At 31.6% G+C, this 22,081-nt stretch overlaps 2 protein-coding genes across 3 annotated transcripts in view; one reads left to right on the forward strand and one right to left on the reverse strand.

The window, feature by feature from the left end:
* The window catches only part of LOC134721650 (uncharacterized), a 40,095-nt gene extending 28,854 nt beyond the window's left edge, over window positions 1–11,241 (forward strand). Inside the window, exons 1-2 of one of the 2 annotated variants that reach the window (XM_063584789.1) lie at window positions 9,695–9,761; window positions 10,883–11,241. In XM_063584789.1, coding sequence (XP_063440859.1) covers window positions 9,695–9,761; window positions 10,883–11,241 — 426 coding nt within the window. Of the gene's footprint in view, window positions 1–9,694; window positions 9,762–10,882 lie in introns of those variants that run through there. The other variant, XR_010107893.1, reaches the window with a different exon arrangement.
* A 5,749-nt stretch (window positions 11,242–16,990) lies between these two features.
* On the reverse strand, window positions 16,991–20,180 carry LOC134722878 (uncharacterized). The gene is made up of 3 exons (XM_063586510.1): window positions 20,104–20,180; window positions 18,774–18,919; window positions 16,991–17,349 (listed from the first exon to the last, which is right to left on the reverse strand). Exons 1-3 carry the CDS (start codon window positions 20,178–20,180, stop codon window positions 16,991–16,993), a joined length of 582 nt encoding a protein of 193 aa, XP_063442580.1.
* Window positions 20,181–22,081: the final 1,901 nt, after the last annotated feature.

Raw genomic sequence — 22,081 nt, forward strand, 5'->3', positions numbered from 1 at the left:
AGTTCATTAAATTAAATTAGAAATATACCATTTTTTTCGATAAGATTTCCTTCACGATCATATACATGAGCTTTCAGGATTCAATTGTAATACATGACCGTTGTTAGGAAAACTTTTACGATCCATTTGCAATACATGACCATCGTAATGTATACTTTCACGATCCAATTGCAATACATGACCATCGTTGGGTATACTTTCACGATCCAATTTCAATACATGACAATCGTTGGGTACACTTTTACGATCCAATTGCAATACATGGCCATCGTTAAGTACACTTTTACGATCCATTTGTAATACATGGCCATCGTTATGTATACTTTCACGATCCAATTGCAATACATGACAATCGTTGGGTATACTTTCACAATCCAATTGCAATACATGACAACCATTGGGTACACTTTCACGATCCAATTGCAATACATGACCATCGTTAAGTACACTTTCACGATCCAATTGCAATACATGACCATCGTTCGGTAGACTTTCACGATCCAATTACAATACATGACCATCGTAAGTTCACTTTCATGATCTAATTGCAATACATGACCATCGTTACGTACACTTTTACGATCTAATTGAAGTACATGACCATCGTTAGATACACTTTCAATCTCAAACTACCAGAATGCATGTTGTATAAAGGTTTCAAGTTCAACTGGCCATCGTTTCACAAACAATAGTTCGGCAATCTTAGATCGTACGTCGGTCGTAAGTTAAGTCGTAAGTTTTTGACCGTTTCATAAACAATCGTAAGTAGAATTTGATCGTAAGTTTGATAGTAAACCAACCAGTGTTAACAGGCAGTCGTAAGTCAAATCTTAGTGATTTCAACTGTTGGCATTTGGTTGAATGCAACAATTATACATTATGTTACAGAAAATTTAGTTCTATTTGATGATCTGAATATATGTGGTCATGTTATTTTGTCCCAATCATAAGAAACTGAAATTTTGAATCCTGTAATAATCATGGATTTACGGGCATTTACAATTTCTACATTTGAGTTTATTTCATTTTCTGAAAAACGAGCATCTTTTAAAGATTTCTAATATTTCTTAATAGAGGGACAAATCTATCAGGTTAGCGTTTTGTAAAGGTATATAATGTATACTCTAACTCCGTACTCAATACCTATACTTGGCCAGTTCGTTCTGATGTATAATATTTCTATAATTTTAGATTAATTTGAAAACTTTGATTGTTCACTTTGTAATGATGTGATAGTATATGTTCATAATTATGGATTTTCATTTTAAAGTTGAGAATGTTGTTAGCATAAAAATCCTAAATTTTCGAATCATTAATATATGTTTTCTTCATTTTCAAGATTCCTATATCTAAGCATTCAAGTAGGTGGGGTAAAACATTGGAATTTCTCTATAATATCATGTTCAAGTTTTATTACTCCTTATTTTAACGACAAATACACCGACAGAGAAAAATAAAATAAAAATAATTAGTAAACAATACCATGTCTCTCATCCAAACAGAATTATTACATATGGTGGTATTACAACAAATAATCTTTTAAATTGCATCAAAATATTTATATTTATACTTATATTACTAGGTAAAATGGTATATACCTAGCTCCGAACCATACACAAGAAACTAAAATTGAAATTCATACAAGACTAACAAAGGCCAGAGGCTCCTGACTTGGGACAGGCGCAAAAATAAAACTATATATATTTTACAGGCTGTTTGTCATTACTGCACCGAAAAATAATTCCTTGATGTCAAACTTACATTAAACAATGCATAGTTTATCATGTTTATTATCTGCAAAATGTTTTATATTCGTTTTTTTACAAAGGAAAAGCATATGAACAATGCTGCTTTTCAAACCTACGATGTAACAAAATTACATTTGCTCAGCTCGATATTTTGATTAACAAATCAGATTTTAGTGATGACAAATTCTAATAAGTGAAACGTACATTAAATAAGTTGACAAAAATTCGAATGACAAAATGTATTTAAATCGTGATCATCTACTGTAAAAGCAGAACTTTTCGTGGGGGATTTAATTTCGTTTATTCGTGGATAAGAATTATCCATGAAAATAAAACCCAAACGAGATGTAGATTTACATTATTTTATGATCTGACAAAATCTTATTGACATTATACAAATTATACAAATGATGAACATAAATGCATACAAGGAAATAAATAGGTTTATTGATTGGACAACGATATTTAAAGGTTTTCTTTAAGTCAGATGATAATCCTAATCTTTTGTTTGTACAGTGATAAATAATTATCAAGAACTGTCAATCAATGTCATTTGACAGTCTAATGTGGTTGTTATTACCCCCAGTCGTAATTGATTTATTACACGACCATTGTCTTTTGATAAGACTTCCAAGGTGTCTAAAAGCAAGTTAGGGTGTGCAGGTCACAACACTTGAGTAGTGCTCATTGCTACTATAAAATGCAATTATTGATTTTTTTCAACAGCGAAAGTTAAGGTAAGTTATGAAATATGATTCGAAGGCCAATGATACAATTATCACTAAAACTGCAAATGTCGCTTTAATTTCTTTTATTATCATTTATTTATTTATCAGCTCTACCAATACTGTAAAGTACTTTGTGCATAAAAACAAGTAAAGTACTCTGAAGGGTCGTTGATTTAACTTGCGTTTTGTCAAAAGCTATGACAATTATGTACAGCTGGTCTTCTAGACGTCTAAACAATTTATTTATTCATTTTGTGCATCATATGTATGAATAATAACGTTGATTTTACGTAATCTGTAAAATTTGTTTGAAAAGTACAATTTGTCAAATAAAAGTTATAGTAGTATACCGCTATTCGAAATTCATAAATTGATTGAGAAAATAAATCCGGGTTACAATCTTAAATTTAGGGAAACACATCAAATATAAGAGGAAAAAAACGATACACCAGAAACACTAAGTGTGTTCTTATTTTTCATTTATAATATGTTTGTTATAGAAGTTGAAGGCTGCGTAGTATCGTCTATTCTAGACAATCCGATATATAGTAAAGCTGGTTGGTCCTTTTTATAAACTTCTATATATATAGAACTAGTCTAAACACCAACCCAACAATGTTAGATCTATTAATAAGCTGTCGCAAATGTTTTGTTCTTCCCTCTCAGGGATTCGAACCCATGCTACTGAGATATCCTGACACCAAATCGCCTGCACTGTATCCATCCCGCTAGACCACACAACCACCTGGGCTTCATAAAGATGAAGCTTCGGCAGCCGTGTGCTACCTTTCCACGTCAGTTTTAATCTAGAATCGTACAACAGTACATGATATATATATAAACAAGTCCTAATTGAAAACTACGTTTAAACCTATGATTGCGTCGGATAAAAACCGCAATTTTTCTCTTCAGTGATGTTAGGGATCGAAACGGTACTCGGAAGGGCATATACGAAGTACCCTCATTTTAAAAAAAAGTACCCTCATTTTTAGATAAACTCTTGAATTTTAAGAGTCAATATAGAATGCACGGATCATATAAACCAGAGGGAAAATATGATACAAGCCCAAACAAGAAAATATAAACGAGTCTAAATTGAAAACTACGTTCAAACCTATGATTGCGTAGGATAAAAACCGCAATTTTTATGTGTGTGTATGTAAAACGAATTTCGGGGTAAAAGGGTATAAATACAGCACATACAACATTTTCCAAAATACCAAAAAAGTGAAAAAGTATATTTAAACAAATCACATTCGACTAACAGGTCGAACAACTAATGTTCTTAAACCCTGCCGACTGCCATTGACAATTGCCAAATAAATTGATTGCTGACTGCCATTGACAGTTGCCAAATAAATTAATTGCTGACTGCCATTGACGATTGCCAAATAAATTTGATTGCTGACTGCACTTGACGATCAAGATGCACAGAAATAGGAATTTAATTTAGTAAAGTTGAAACTTATATTTAATCAATTTATACTAAATTAAAACCAGAACATATTTCGTATATTGTACTTTTTAAACAAGTTTGAGAGATAATGCAAATTATTGATCAATGATATTATTCACAAGTACGTTGCACAAAACGAATAAATCAATTGTTTAAACGTCTACAAGACCAACTGTAGATAATTATCTTATCTTATGACAAAACGATAGTTAATCCAACGACCATTCAGAGTACTTAACTATTTTTTTCATAACGTACTTTACAGTATTGGAAGAGCTGATAAATAAATTTGTGTTTAAGAAAATACAACGACATTTGTACTCATCGTAATTATTGTCTCATTGTTTTATGAACTTTTTTTTTTTTTTTATAGATTAACTTTAAAATCATCTGAAATTGCTAGTTGTGCACAAATCTAGATCAAATACAGTACTATCATTGGGTGTTCACTAGTTTCGCCCTAGTTTTGATATTGTGGTTCACAACTAAATCAATCTTTTGAATCTTTTAATAATCATCGTCTGTGTGACTTGTCTTGTCAAAAACCAAATAGAAAAATATAAATCTTTGAACCAAATTAAAATAGAAGTCCGGGATTTAAACACATTTTGTCATTCGTTTTTTTTTCAACTTATGTAATGTACGTGTGCATTAATTTGAATTTGTCATTTCTTAAACATTAAAATCTGATTTGTTATTCAAAATATCCAGCTCAGCGAATGTAATTATGTTACATCGTAGGTTTCGAAATGAAATATTGTTCATATTATTTTTCTTTTGTCCCTTTTTCTTTATAATTACTACAGCATACATATTATTAAAAAGACACAAGAATGGGTCCCAAGTACACGGATGCCCCAATCGCACAACTGTTGCTATGTCCAGTGGACCATGAAATTGGGATACAAACTCTAATTTAGCATTACAAATAAAAAGAGCATATCATAGGGAACATGTGTACTAAGTTTCAATTTGATTGAACTTCAACTTCATCAAAAACTACCTTGACCGAAAAATTTAACATGAAACGGGACAGAAGAACGAACGAAAAAAAACGGACGCACAGACCAGAAAACATAATGCCTTCTACCTTCGTTGGTGGGGCATAACAAGATAACACTTGACGATTTGTACTTTTTAACAAATTTTGCATAGAAAAAAATAATAATCAACGTTATTACCGTCAAATGTGTTACAGACCATTTGATCATTTAAACAATTTCAGCTGTATATATTATTTCGTATGATAGTTTCTTGACAAAATTCAGATTAATTCATTGACACTGAAAAGTATTTTACTGGTACGTTTGTGGTATACTGAATGTTCTTTAAGGTGTCGTTTGTGCAGAATTTAAAAAATTCAAATCCTGTCCCCTGCCTTATGCGGGGTTGTTGCCTCGATAGGATATCTATTTTGTTTGTTAAAGTATTGTTTGTTGCAGTATGAATCTGAAATCTTTCAATAGTACCAATGGAAATTGATATAATGTGTGCTTTCTTAAGGCCAAAAAAACCCCAACACGAATACCAATGAAATTGTTGTGTTTATCCTTGGAACATAACTCGTCTACACATATTACAAACCTTTCAAAATCCTTTGAAAATTCTTCTGATTCAAAGATTATGTAGTATATATAGCAAATCTATATTTTCATCAAGGAGACCTTTTCAATGTTCGCCTGATACAATAAGATTGATGAAAAAAAATTCAAATTATAAAGAAATAAAACAGGTATTACTATGAACAAACTCATCATATGTAAACTTTTAGTTATTTAATAGATAGTAGACAATTTGACAATACAATGCACATATATCGGGTACTAGCACAATTAAATCGTGCTTAATTACTGAAATCTTCACAATTCTAGTATTTTAGTTAAATTTTAGACGGTTTTTGTGTAAAACGAAAGTGGCCGCATTCGTGTTCATCCTTATTATTGAAACGTAAGTTGTATTTTATGATAATACATAACATCTTTAAAGGTTGAGGATGAACACGGATGCGGCCACTTTCATTTTTGTCAAAAACCATCTGAAAAGTAACATATTTTTGCATATTTGGTAGATTTTTCATATTTGAACTTGAAATTTGAGGCCAAAATCGGTTCTTACCGGACTGACTCCTTTTGTATATACGCCAGACGCGCGTTTCGTCTATAAAAGACTCATCAGTGACGCTCAATTCCAAAAAAAGTAAAAAGGCAAAAAAAAGTACGAAGTTGAAGAGCATTGAGGACCAAAATTCCTAAACGTTTTACCAACTACAGCTAACGTAATCTATGCCTGAGGTAGAAATGCCTTAGTATTTCAAAAATTCAAAATGTTGTAAACAGATAATATATAAAATGATCTCCACGTTAATTAGTGTCGTTTGTTATATCTAAGGTTTCCAAGTGATTTCACAGTCGATGTTAAAACAACTCTCTTCAAATTTCGTGTATATCGATACCAATTATAGTATGTTTATTTAAACAGAACCAGAAAAAATGAAATTAAAAAGTTATGTATGTTTCATGTACATACAAAACAGCAATATATGTTTTATGCACACACACAAAACGGCAATATATGTTTCATGCACAAAAAATTGAAAACGACAATATATGTTTCATGCACATACAAATTGAAACGACAATATATGTTTGATATCTTTGACATATTCCCCATTTTCATTCTCAATTTTATTAGATGTAAATCATAGTTAAGCATGTTAAGATAATACTGTCAGATACCTTGTAGGCAATGCTAAACAAATAGGATTCAGATCATGGTATTGGTATATATGATGTCACAATATAGTAAACAAATAAAAAACTATCGTGTCCGAATATCTATTCTCATCAGATGGTATTCATAACATGGTACGAGAGGTCAGTATGAAAGGAAGATATCAGTGATAATAGAAGATATTGAGCAAAAACAAAAAAGTGGAGATCAATACCAATACACTCACTCACATATGATCGAATATGGTCATTTCCATATGTAATTAGCAATATTAAGATTAATGTGCCTGAATCTAATCATAATATTATTCAATTAATCATACAATTTCAAACCGCCTACTAAACCACAAAATCTGCAAGCAAAGCATTAAAAATATCAACGTGGCAATTGCAATATGTTGCTCAATCTGAATACATCAGCCGTGTACATGACTATAAAACAGAATGTTCTTCTCTGTCCATGACAAGTTACCACAGGAGCAGATTTATCAACTGAGGAAAATTATAAGACCAGGTGAGTGAAAAGTATGATAAAAGAATAGATCAAAACATTAAAGGTGCGGTTTGAAAATTGCTAAATGGTATAAGTTAAACTATAAATGAATATAAATTATAATAAAAGTCTATTTGATTTGTACATACAAGACTTTAAAGACTCACTGTATTTATGATTGACAGACAGTGTTCTACATTGTTTACTAATTTGAAAAAAAACACACTCATATTTCAATAACGTTTTTTAAGTTGTTCATGCCTTAAATGGAAATACAATAGTAAACTTATGGTATTTCATTCAATTGATTTTTTTTGTTTTTTCTTCTTTAAAAGCAGTTGAATGGAATACGTTGCTAGTGAAGTTAAAACACCCTGTTTAAACTTGCACTGTGAATAATCTATCTGCATGAACATACAAGGACTTAAACAAATATTTTTGAGCAAATTTTCCATAACATACGTTCCTGTTTTGGTAAATCAATCATAAATTATTATGTGAAGGACGTGGTTTATTCATTGTTACATAAAATGAGTATGTATTTATAAGCTGGGAAAAAAAACACGCATGTGATTGAATACCAAATAACTGAATTCAGGCAGACCTTCGGAAACTTTTAAACTCAAGTTTAAGCTACCAATTTCAAAAATTGATAGAAAGTACTCAAGATACTTTATTCAATTACAGATACATAAAATATTGTTCTCATTAAAATATTGTCTTCGGATAAAATGGCAAAAAGAATAGTGTCCTTGCTGATGAAATGTTGTCATATAAATTTGGACAATATCATTATATAAATTAATGTCCATGACAACATTTCACTGTGAAATTATGTCCTTTCCAATAAGTCACAGTTAAAGCTTGTCCATGAAATAATTAAATATAGTTTTGTCAGACACGAGGATTCCTGTAACATAAAATTGAAGCTTTTTCTAGGTATATGTGTTATAACTTAATGAATTGTGCTGCTCAGTTTCAAAATACATAACTTACATAAAACTAGTGTATATTGATAGGGGATTAATTGAAGAATAAAAAAAGCAAAAAAAATATAGGTATCAATGTGCTTGTTTTCAAGATATTAGCAATTGGAATTTTGGCGGGAAAATGTTCTCTCTTGATTTTGCATAGATTTATCATTCACCAGTTAAAGTTTTCAAAAACTATGACAATGTTTCAAAAAATAAATAATGATTTTATTAGACTTTTACAAATGGCTTATAATTATACAAATAGAAGATTTATAAAAAGAAACATGGGGGTTCATGGGCAACATATTTTGAAGGCATTCAAATGGATAAAACCAGATGATTTAAAAATTCTAACAAAAATTCTTAAACATGACAAGCAAACATCCTTAATTAAGAATTTTATTTTGTCATCATCAATCGAAAAAAGAAAACAGATATATATAAAAAATCTAAATTGTAACTTTCTATACCCCTTCTTTCACAAGGCACATTTATTAATAATTAGTCAATGATATATTGCTTCAATACACAACCTTGGATAACCTTTAACAAGATAAAATTTGATATTAGTTATCTTTAGAATAAAGGCGGTATATGAAAAAAACCATAAAATGAGTGGTGTTCTTTTTCTGAACATTGTTTCATAGATAGGTACAAAACAATTTCATGATACAAAAGCATAAAATTTTGTCTTGCGGACCAATATCGCATTGTAAAATATTTTGTTTTACATATGTGAAGGATAAACTGGGGTTTAGAGATATGATTTTCCCATCTTATATCTTCAAAACGACATTTAAGCTCTGTCTCATTTGGTGTCCATTTACATTTTGCTGGATTTAACAATTCTAGCCAACACTGGTCTCTACTGTGTCTTTTGTGAATTGTGAGATAGAACATACGGAATACCAAGTTATTTGTACGTTTATGAATTATCCCAGCAACTTTATTGACACTAAAGACTGTTGTGCTAAAAACGCTGGTCATGCGCATCTTTTATCATTGCTTCTCCCAATAAAATTGATTGATAAAATGTCAATAAAAATGAAAAAATTGTGTCTAAATCCCGTCAAGGTAGATCATGAAACGGATAAAATAATAAATCCTTTTGTATTTGATGCACATAGCTATCAAAAAGATTATTACAAATATACCGAGCTCAAAGGAAAATTTAAAACGGAATAAAAAGATATGAAAAACATTAAATTAAAAGCAAACAATTCCAGAATGTACATATTACTGTAATACAGACGTTCCCATAAGTATACAAGTTGACACCAGGCCTTACGGTCATAAAACTTTCGAGCATGATTTTTGTACTCAGACTCAAGAATCAACCAATCAAAATTTGAATATCATGTTTTGAGCATGATTTTTGTGCTCTGAGCACTGAGCAAAGTTTTATGACTTCAACCACTGGTCTTGTTGCAAGCAAAACCTGCACCTTTTGCTTTTGTTTTTTTTACTTAAGAATTTATTTGGAATGCATGTATTATAGATAAGTCGTACTGAATAAGATAATAATATAATTTGTTTGTTTTTCAGACTTATCAACTGTCAATTGCAATGATAATGGCTCATATTTTGAACTGCATCTTGTTTGTTTTCATATGTTGTAAAAGTATTGTTGATGGTCAGGTTATTCCGGGAGGTGGCACGGGAGGTGGAACGGGAGGTGGAACGGGAGGTGGAGCAGTAGGTGGAGGGGGAGGTGGAACGGCACCGGCAACAGCAGGTATGCTAATCACGATTTTAAGATACAAAAACGTCACTGTTAGAAATGATTGATTATCATTGCGATAGTGTTAAAAAAAAGATAGTAAATCGGACTATTTGTGAGAGGTTGTTCATCCAACCTCCAATTTACTATTCTGGTTTATTAAATTTCTTACGATTCTAATCATATAAATAACTAATGTTATTTTCCTGTCGACATTTTATTAATAAAAACATGGATGTAAACCTTTAATCCCGTACATTTGGAAATTTATTTATTTTCGTTTGATTAGAACTTCATAATATTGTTGCATGCCACGAATAGGAATTTTACATTGACATTGAATTTGATCTTTTATGAATCTTTTTAAAGGACAATCTATTGTACAATTGACATGTCGTTATCAGGTGTATGTTCGACTTATGAGTTTGAATATCCCTGTGGTATATTTCTCCTCCATTTTAACTAATCTCCCAGATATTGACAGAAAATGCAAATCATTGTATGTTATGCTTACCTTTTACACAAGTTTTAATAGGACATTTTTGAAGGGAAGGAAATCTAAGAATATTTGCTTATTGTTTTATTCTAATAATAGTGTTCAGCAAAGTTGGTACAGCATATGCATAAAGTGCATACACTCGTTAAATGTCTATCAAATTTTAATAACAAGTATACATACATGTAGCAGAGGGTAAACACATATTGTTGCACATGTGTACTAACTATTCATATGAATATGTTATTACACTGTACTCGAAAATGCTAAATCTTAAACGATTACAACAAAAAAAATTTGCTCAATCTAATGGCTGAGTAGAAGCCAGTTTATTTTTAAATATCAACCTATATCTGATATAATAAATATCACCAAGACAAAAGTGTGTGGTCATCAACAAGTACAAAAACAGCCGACTTTAGAACGCATTGTACAAGAGATTAGTCAATGAATGTTCATCATGCAATGTTTATTAAACGGTGTAAGTTTATATGTATATTGTACATTTTATTTAATTTCTTTATTATAATTTTTATAGCGGGATTGACAGCAACATTACCCAGTGGTTCGAATTCATATGCGAAAGATGCAGTAATCTTATACAGCCGAATTCTTTGTCCGGATAATAATTATAATGCAGGAAAATATACTGTTACTGTGGCTGGTAATTACTTGGTGTCTGTTACCATGATGTCAGGCACTGTAACCGCTCACACTACTCTAAGGAAGAATGCTGCTATTTATGTATGGCTATATACTGGTAACCAATATGATATGGCAACTCAAACTGTCTGCATGCAACTGGCAGTGGGTGACATGATTTGGGTCCAGATGACCAACAAGGCATCGATCCTCTTTGATGTTTACAACACTTTCACTGTTGTTAAGTTACCATGAGTCAGATGTAGTATGACGTTTTTAAAGATGTTGCATTTCGGCCAAAACAATAAAAGCAATAAAAAAAATCAGAAATGAATGCTTTTAAATAAAGTTTACCATTTTGTTATCGTTATACTTTTTTAAATGAGCAATAAGCTTAAGTATGCTTTTTTTTAAATTTTTTAATCAAAACATATTTGTTACATTCGTTGGTAGTGTTTTTAAACGGACTGTCGGCATTCCACTGGGAACCAATTATGTCCTAATTCTTTCCGACTTGGTTCTTTATTATTATGAGGTTGAATACATACAGGAACTCCTGAGGATGAAAAATAAGAACTTCGCAATATATTTCAACTTTACATTTCGCTATATAGATGATTTTTTCTTACTAAATAATTTTAAATTTGGTGAATATGTTGAACGAATCTATCCAATCGAACTCTAGATAAGGGATACATATAAGTCTGCCTAATATTGGACATTATACACAATTGATCGCAAGGTATACGTTGATTGGTAATTTCCCAATCAAGTTGATACAATGACGTACATCTATGTGAACAGACTGATCAAACAACAAAGTAAAATTAATGTTATTTTAGTACCTTTCTGGTTTAAGTCAGCACAGTCACAAAATAAACAATAGATTAGCCAATATTGTCATACTGTGTACGCACGAACAACCCTCCTAATGAGTGAAGGTAACAACTACTACACACAAAAAAAGCCCCAACTAAAATGCATATATTTGAAGGGCGGATCATTAGATGTTTTTTTTACCATTTAAAAATGTTTAGAAATGTACGCTCTTGAAAGTCTTTCTATCTTGAAAATATACTCATTTCAACACGTTTATAATTTATTTTGATTATTTTTAGGAAAAAGTGTGAAAAAGTGAAAAAAATGAAAGTAATACTATTCGTTCTTATCAAAATAATTACACACTTTATTAAGATACAATTTAATCACTTGGTAATTTGTTTGATTGTTTTAAAAATACAAAATAGCAATCATATATAGTTATAATATAGTTATGCTTTAGATTGAAATCTAGTACATATTACTACTTTCAAATTAGACGGATGTTTCAGTTTCATCAATAACAAATTAGTAATTTTATTCACACTGTAAAATAACCTTTTCGTCATTCAGAAAATATCAATTAGGCACTCAAAAGTACAAAATAAACGAATACGTAAAATCTCCTGGTCAATTCACACAACATGCATATCATGCTCCTCCTGCACCATTGGGTGGCTGTAGGTGGAAATGTCAAGACAAAATATTATCCCTTTCCAACATGCACTCCTTTTTCCTATAGTTCTTTTTTTTTATATACATTTGGTATTTTCTCCCCCATCCCAGTTTTTATCGAAATCTATCCTGGTTGATTAGCTATGTAGAACATATTTATTGGATCATAGTTAATCTACTTTCGGTCTGAATAGGCTTGATTAAGTTATCGATGTCAGCAAATTACAATCTTTTAATCGAACATGCATCTGTAGACGATAGTAAGAAGATCTTGAGTGGTCACAATTTCGGCATTGAGCCATCCATTTTAGGCTAAATTGTAGATTTTAATTTCGTGATTCCTGGCATACATTACAAGGTAAAGAGTGAACTACGGATCTGCAATAAATAATTAGGTAGAGGGCGTAGTATGATTTTCCTAACAGTCTGTAGCGGGTAATGCTTAGGCAAATAAAAGCACTTTCTTCACAATAGAATAAACCTTTACTCAAATTACAGACTGAACCCAACAAATTTGGATTTAGGGGTAACAATGGAATCGAAGGATTAATATAACCAGCAGAGGGAGTGAATTTAAAAAAAAAAATTATGTATTTTTGAAAAAGGCTTACTTCGATGGGTTTTTAAAAGAACCCGATTTAAATTTAATAAAATCAAATGGATCACAAGTAATTTTTAAACATTAGAGGTGTGAAATGATGCCGATGATATTTGAAAAAAATAATAGATGAAGTTGAAATTTGTATCCACGTAAGGAGTAATAAACTACAGAAACGTAACACCGAAACTATATTTGAACGGCTAATGGGTTGATATAATCTAGAAGTTCTAAAAGGCATATGTAAAAAAGGCACGAATTCGGTAGGTAACATTTATGAAAGGGAAGGGGATTGAAGTTACGACGTAAGGAAAATATCCGATCATCTGTGGAACGGTCAACCAACTCATGATGGCGTCCGTAAAATTTACGAAGAGATGAATTCAAATTCACCATTTGAAACTCATGCTTTATTAGATTCAACAACTCTCTATAAAAAAAATAATGAAAAATGCAAACACAGGAATATCATATGAATTAGGAGATAAAACACAGTATGCAGGTGCTGCTGGAATATTGCTACTTAAAAATGGAAAGTTCGCAATCGGAAAGCTCAAATCATCTCTTTTTTTCGTACAGTATTGTTTTCAATCGACCCTCATTGTCAATTTCTAGATGTAAGTCAAGATATGAGGCCACTTAACTGCATATATTGATCCTTTATATCTAGTTCAATGGGATAGATGTGTTCGACATAGTAACTAAATTTTGAATTATTTATTGAAAGAACATCATCTATATAGCGGAAAGTAGAGTTAAATGATATTGCTAACTTCTTGTCTTTCTCCTTAAGAAGTTCCTGTATGAAGTCAGCTGCATAATGATAAAGAAACAAGTCGGCAAGAAGATTTGATAATCAGTCTCTGGACTGATAGGGGTATTATGTTAATAAATGTAAATGATCCAAAAAAAGAGGGTGTCAATTTACAATAGTACTGAAAGTGACGGTAAACACCTATCAATAAATGTGACGATCTTCGTAGACGTATATAGGCAAAAGGTTGCGTATCATCGTTTCCGAAATCGTGAGCATGCTTTATCTACCGATATTAACTTGAGTTCTACAGACATTTGTATTGTAACAATTGATAAGACATCTGGACAAATAAGTTTTCTTACGTTTTGTTTGATATACAGGGTTAGAACGAGAACATAACTTGTATTTATGTTATGCATGTTATCATCAGGAAAAATGATTAAAAACTCGAATGACATAGAATCTGCAGTATGCAATTGTCGGTATGAACGGGTAAGAGGCGGGCGACATTTGAGGCAAGCGTTGGATTTAGCTGTAGACATTAAAGGCAGTATTATATCATAAAGTACTGTTAACTATATCTGTTTACAGTAGGTAATCACGACTGTATTCTATATGTTAAAAAAGGCCCTCTCCTTCTCCAGAAGAAAATGCATTCATGTTCGTACATAATGAGGGATAAATGTGTCTTAATAAAAAAAACACGACGCCAAGACACCATCAACATACAAAAATACTGATTGAATATTTAGGACAACTCATGATTAGGAGGATGGGAAGTTTTGGAAGATACAATCTCAGATTGTTTAAACCAAACCTTCAGCATGTTTAGCAGAGAGGCATATGACTGAGATTGACAAATTGTACCTTTAAATAAAGAAGTTTTCAAAGGATATTTTTCAATTAAAAGTTTATGCTTAATATTGTTTTCACTATTGGAATTTTCTGAAACGTGTTTATTTTTTTTATTTTTTTTTTGAACGACTTGTAGTGAACACTATACATCATGCTATTGGAAAAATGATCAATTTATAGTATATTTCTTATGAATAACAATGAACTGTGTTTTCAGAAACCCCCTCGTAAAAACTCTGTGGTTAAAATGCATAGTTTTCCGTAGCAATTTGTATCAAATTAAGATATAACAATAGTGCTCAGGTGTAATCTGTGATATATGATATTACTAAGTCTAATAAGAAAAGTCTCTTAAAGAGCTACGCAGCCGTGCATTTATTCAGTTTACCTAATAAGTGATATATAAGGGATTCGAATGACCTCTTTTTTCTTAGCCATGGCGTTGTCAGTTTTGGCAATTATATATTGAACAATTTAAATTGTTTTATTTTAGTCTCACTGACCCATACTTCATATCATAATTCATATCTGTCTTAGATATATGGTTTTGTAAGTCCCTTTCGTATTTGTCGTCTCCCTTATGTTCACACCATCTACCATTTTTTTTTATTTCGAAAAGAGTGTTTGAACATATGCGGTGTGACGGATATGTTAGAGTCTCGGTGGACGAGTGGTCTACGCAGTTACTGCTGTTATACCTTGCCAGTTAGCACGGGGGTTGTGAGTTATAACCCCGCTCGTGCAGGTCACTCGATTCCAATCTTTTTTGACTAGGATTGTTAGTTTTCATTTCGAAGGTCAGTGTTTTTTTCGGGCATTCTGGCTTCCTCTATTAATAAATACTGGTCCCACGAAATAGCCTTAATGCGTTAAAGTGTAGTTAAAACACCAAAAAATCAATCAATCAATTTAAATGTTGGATTTATCGAATATGTATTTTTCCTTTTTGCCATGCAAGAAACAGAACATTCTATAACCCATTTGCAAGTTATGTATATAACTGTTTTATGTCGACCTACAAATGTAGGTGATATACAGCTATCAGTAAACAAATTACATTTTTAAATGTTCAAAATCTATATGATGTGTGTTTTGTTTGACCTATTCCTTACGTTTTAATTCATATCGTTTTAGATATACACTTATTTCCATGTTGAAATCCTGATACAAAATATAATATAATAAATATAAACATCCGTCGAATTTGATCTTGTTTTAAGTATAAGGTACATTCATAACTAAAAGAGGGGCGCAAGATACCAGAGGGTAAGTCAATTCACAAATCGCAAATAAACAGACAAATAAACAAAATAAAAAAAACCCTAAAGACTAAGCAACACAAACTCTAACGAAATCTGCGGATGATCTCAGGTGCTTCGGAAATGTAAGCCGGTCCTGCTTAACGTGGCACACAATGTATTACTCGTGTTATTACAAACCCATATATAGTTTCATGCGGTAGGTCACATTCATGAAAAGATAAGGAGATTGTAATCACGACGTAAGAAATATATGATATCATCTGTGAACAGTCAACCAACTCGTGATGGCATAAAATTAACGAAGGGATGATGTCAACTTCACCATTTAGAACTCTTGGTTAAATAACTTCCCTGTATACAGCAATCCTCTATCAAGCAAACCATGATAGGAAACACTGGAATGTATATCATACCAATAGGGAGATATACACACCGCATGCAGGTGCTGCTTGAGTGTTGCTGCATGAAAAATGAAAGTTCACAACTTTGAAGCTGACATCATCTCGTTTGTCGTAAAGTATTGTTTTCAACCGACCTTCATTATTAATTTGTAGTTGTTAATCAAGATATTAGACAGACTTATATGTATCTGTTGTATCCTTTATCTAGAGTTCGATTGGAAAGATTCGTTCAACATATTCACCAAATTTAGAATTATTTAGTAAGAAAAAAATCATCTATATAGCGAAAAGTAAAGTTGGAAGATATTGCGAAATTCTTTATTTTTCATCCTCAGGAGTTCCTGCATGAATTCAACCTCATAATAATAAAGAACCAAGTCGGCAAGAATAAAGACATAATTGGTTCCCAGTGGTATGCCAAAATCTGTTTAAAAACACTACCCACAAACGTAACAAATATGTTGTCATTAAAAAAACCCAAATCAAACGCATACTTAAGCTTATTGCTCATTTAAAAAGTATAACGATAACAGAATGGTAAACTTTATTTAAAAGCATTCATTGCTGATTTTTTTTTATTGTTTTTATTGTTTTGGCCGAAATGCAACATCTTTAAAAACTTAATACTACATCTGACTCAAGGTAACTTAACAACAGTGAAAGTGTTGTAAACATCAAAGAGGATCGATGCCTTGTTGGTCATCTGGACCCAAATCATGTCACCCACTGCCAGTTGCATGCAGACAGTTTGAGTTGCCATATCATATTGGTTACCAGTATATAGCCACACATAAATAGCAGCATTCTTCCTTAGAGTAGTGTGAGCGGTTACAGTGCCTGACATCATGGTAACAGATACCAAGTAATTACCAGCCACAGTAGCAGTATATTTTCCACCATTATAATTAGTATTCGGACAAAGAATTCGGTTGTAATTGATCATTGCATCTTTCGCATATGAATTCGCACCACTGGGTAGTGTCGCTGTTAATCCCGCTGTAAACATAATAATAAAGGAATTAAAATATATAATATACATCTAAACATACACCGTTTATAAGTATTGCATGATAAACATTCATTGCTTAATCTCTTGAACAATTTATTCTGCAGTCAGCTGTTTTTTGTACTTGTTGATGACCACATACTGTTATCTTGATGATATGTATTATTTTAAAAAAAGGTTGATATTTAAAAGACCTGGATGAATAGTTGTTACATATATGCAACAATAAGTATTTACCCTCTGATACATGTATATATAATTGTTTATTTTCAAATGATGTTTATAGTTCGTTCTTATGTTGTACTGTTATACCACTGTTTCAGGGTAGGGGAGTGTTAAGATCCTGCTTACATGTTTTATCCCGCCACATTATTTATGTATCTGTCCCAAGTCAGGAGCCTGTAATTCAGTTGTTGTCGTTTGTTTAGGTGTTACAGATTTGTTTTTCGTTCATTTTTTTTTATATAAATTAGGCCGTTATTTTTTTTCTCGTTTAAATTGTTTTACATTGTCTTAGCGGGGCCTTTTATAGCGGACTTTGCGGTATGGGCTGTGATTATTGTTGACGGCTGTACGGTGACCTATAGTTGTTAATGTCTGTGTCATTTCGGTCTCTTGTGGACAGTTGTCTCATTGGCAATCATACCACATCTTCTGTTTTATATGATCGGGATCCGACAATCTCCCTATATCACTGTCGATAGTGATCACATTGACTGACTCGAACCTACATCTGAACTTTTATTACTATTTTTTATAGACATTTAAAGAGCTGTATATACTTTATGCATATGCTGTATAGATGTTACCAACTTTGCTAAACAATAAAAATAAAACAATAAGCAAATATTCTTAGATTTTCTTCCCTTTAAAAAAGACAAATTTAAACTTATGTTGAAGGTAAGCATAACATACAATGATTTGCACTTTCTGTCAATTTAAGAGATTAGTCAAAATGGAGGAGAAATATACCAAAGGGATAGTCACTGTTAAGTCGACGCCCATGTCGATAAGACAACCCTATGGCAATTGTACAATAGATTGGCCTTTAAAAAGATTCATAAAAGACCAAATTCATAGTCAATATTGATTTCCTATTTGTGGCCTTCTAAAATATAAAGAAGTTGTAATCAAACGAATATAAATAAATTTTCAAATGTGCGGGATTGAAGGTTAACATATTGGTGTAAATGACGACAGGAAAATGAAATTAATTATTTATATGAATAGAATCGGTAGTAATTTTATGCACCAGAATAGTAAATTGAAACAATTAGGTAAATGGGGTTGGATGAACAATTCCTAACATATAGTCCGATTTATCATCTTATTTTTTTTAACACTATCGCAATGACAATTTATCCTTAATTTTAGACAGTGACGTTTTTGTAACTTAAAATCGTGACTAGCATACCTGCTGTTGCCGGTGTCGTTCCACCTGGCGGAGGAATCACTGGTCCAGGCTGACCATTAACAATACTTTTACAACATATGAAAACAAACAAGATGCAGTTCAAAATATGAGCCATTATCATTGCAATTGACAGTTGGTAGGCGTATCTGAAAAACAAACAAAATATATTATTATCTTATTCAGTACAAAAATTATCAAGACAAAAGTCAAAGATAAAGTGAAAAGGTCAATTTAACCGAAATAAATCAATCTCTCAAGCTTCAATGTGTACGACTGATCTAAAACACATGCATTCCAAACAAATTCTAAAGTTAAAAAAAAGAAAAAAAAAGTGCAGGTTTTGCTTGCTACAAGACCAGATGTCAACTAGTATACATAAAGGGAACGTCTGTATTAAAGGAATATGTAATTGTCTGCGATTAATTTAATGTTTTGCATATCTTTTTATTCCGATTTGATAAGGGACTTCCCGTTTTAGATCTTCCTTTGAGCTCGGTATGTTTGTAATATTCTTTTTGATAGCTACATGTATGTGCATCAAATACAAAGGGACTTATTATTTATCCGTGTCATGATCTACCTTGACGGGATTTAGACACATCTTTTTCATTTTGAAGGAAATTTAATTAATCAGTTTGGTGGAGAGAAACAATGATTGAAGATGCGCATGACCAGCTTTTTTAGTACAACAGTCTTTAGTGTGAATAAAGTTGCTGGGAAAATTCATAAACGTACAAATAACTTGGTGTTCTGCATGTTCTATCTCACAATTCACAAAAGTCACAGTAGAGACCAGAGGTGGCTAGAATTGTTAAATCTAGCAAAATGTAAATGGACACCCAATACGAAAGCGCGTTAATGCCATTCTGAAGACGTATTATGGAAAAATCATATCTCTTAACCCCAGTTAATCCTACACAAATTTAACGAAAAATATTTTCCAATGCGATATTGATATTGGTCCTTTTGCTTTTGTATCATGAAATCTTATTCCTACCTATGAAACAATGTCCAGAAAAGGAACACCATTCATATTATGTGTTTTTCATATACCGCCTTTATTCTAAATAATAATTTATTCTAGATAAATTTTTTTTCTTGTTTAAGGTTTTCCAAGGTTGGGTATTTGAGGCATTATATCATAGAGTAATTATCAATAAATGTGCCTTGTGAAAGATGGGTTATAGAAAGCTACAATTGAGAATTTTCATATATATATATATTTTTATTTGATTGATGATGACAAAAAAAAATCCTTTATTAAGTTATAATGCATATACCAAGAAAAAGCTTCAATTTCATGTTAGAGGCATCCTCGTGTCTGAAATACTTAGATATACTTATTTCATGGATACTTTTTAACTGTGATGTGACTAAAATTTCACTGTTAAATGTTGTCATGGACATTAATTTATATAATGATATTGTCCAAATGGATGTGACAACATTTCATCAGCAAGGACACTGTTCTGTTTGCCATTTTATCCGAAGACAATATTCGAATGAGAACAATATTTTATGTAACTGTAATTGAAAAAAGTATCTTGAGTACTTTCTATCAATTTTTGAAATTTGTAGCCTGAACGTGAGTTTTACAGTTGCCTAAAGTCTGGTATCTACAATGTATAAATCAAATATACTTTTAGTATAGCTATTATGCGATAATAGTTTAATTCATACCATTTAGCAATGTTCATGCCGCACCTTTAATGTAAGATTGATTCTATTATAATACTTTTCACTTACCTGGTCTTAAAATTTTCTTCAGTAGACGAATTGCTTCTGTGGTAACTTATAATGGACAGAGAAGAACATTCTGTTTTATAGTCATGTACACAGCTGACGTATTCAGATTGAGCAACATATTGCAATTACCACGTTGATATTTTAAATGCTAAGTAGGCGGTTTGTAATTGCATTATTTATTGAATAATATTATGATTTAATTCAGGCACATTACTCTTAATATTGCTCATTACATTTGGAAATGACCATATCCGATGATATGTGAGTGAGTGTGTTGGTCTCGATCTCCACCTTTTTTGTTTGTTTTCAATATTTTCTATTATCATTGATAGTTTCCTTTGAAACTGACCACTCGTACCATGTTGTGAATACCATCTGAAGAGATTAATTATTCGGACACGATAATCTTTTATATATTTACTATATTGTGACCTCATATATATGAATACATATTGGTATCTACCGTGATCTGAATCCTATATGTTTAGCATTGGCTACGGATATCTGACAGTATTAAAACATATATTGCCGTTTTGTATGACATCGAATGTGCATGAAACAAATATAACTTTTTAATTTGATTTTTTTTGTTCATATATGAGAATAAGAATATACATACTATAAAATGTGTATCGATACACACGAAATTTGAAGATAGTTGTATCAACATCGACGGTCAAATCACTTGGAAACCTTAGATATAATAAACGACACTAATTGATGTGGAGGTTATAACATTTGAGAGAAATAAGGTTGATTATTATTTTTTTCTTTGCAAAATTTTTAAAAAGTACAAATCGTCAAGTGTGTTCTTTTTATTCCCCACCAACGATAGTATAAGGCACACTGTTTTTTGGTCTGTGCGTCCGCTTTTTCGTCCGTCTGTTCGTTCGCCTGTCCCGTTTTAGGTTAAAGGTTTTGGTCAAAGAATTTTTCTAAAGAAGTTGAAGTTTAATATACTTTTGCTAAATTAAAGTTTTGATCCCAATTTCATGGTCCACTGGACCTAGAAAATGTTGTGCGACTGGGCATGCGTGAACTGGGGACCCATTCTTGTTTTTTCTTAATAATATGTATGTTGTTGTAGTTAAAAGGAAAAAGGGACAAAAGAAAAATAATGTACACAATATTTTATTTCGAAACCTACGATGTAACACAATTACATTCATTGAGCTGGATACTTTGAATAACAAGCCAGATTTTAATGTTTGAGAAATGACAAACTCTAATTAATGAAATGTTCATTGTGTAATCATACGTTTTTTGATTGAGTTAAGTCTGCTACTTGATATTTTATCGTATGTTTTTCTATGTTGTGATGTTATGCTATTGTTTCAGAAAAAGGGAGAAGGTTTGGATCCATTAAAACGTTTAATCCCGCTGCAAATGTTTTCACCTGTCCTAAGTCAGGAATCTGATGTACAGTAGTTGTCGCTTGTTTATGTAATATATACGTGTTTCTCGTTTCTCGTTTTTTTATATAGATTAGACCGTTGATTTTCCCGTTTGAATGGTTATACACTAGTAATTTTGGGGCCCTTTATAGCTTGTTGTTCGGTGTG

The sequence above is a fragment of the Mytilus trossulus genome, chromosome 6, assembly GCF_036588685.1.
Source record: "Mytilus trossulus isolate FHL-02 chromosome 6, PNRI_Mtr1.1.1.hap1, whole genome shotgun sequence".
NCBI lineage: Eukaryota > Metazoa > Mollusca > Bivalvia > Mytilida > Mytilidae > Mytilus > Mytilus trossulus.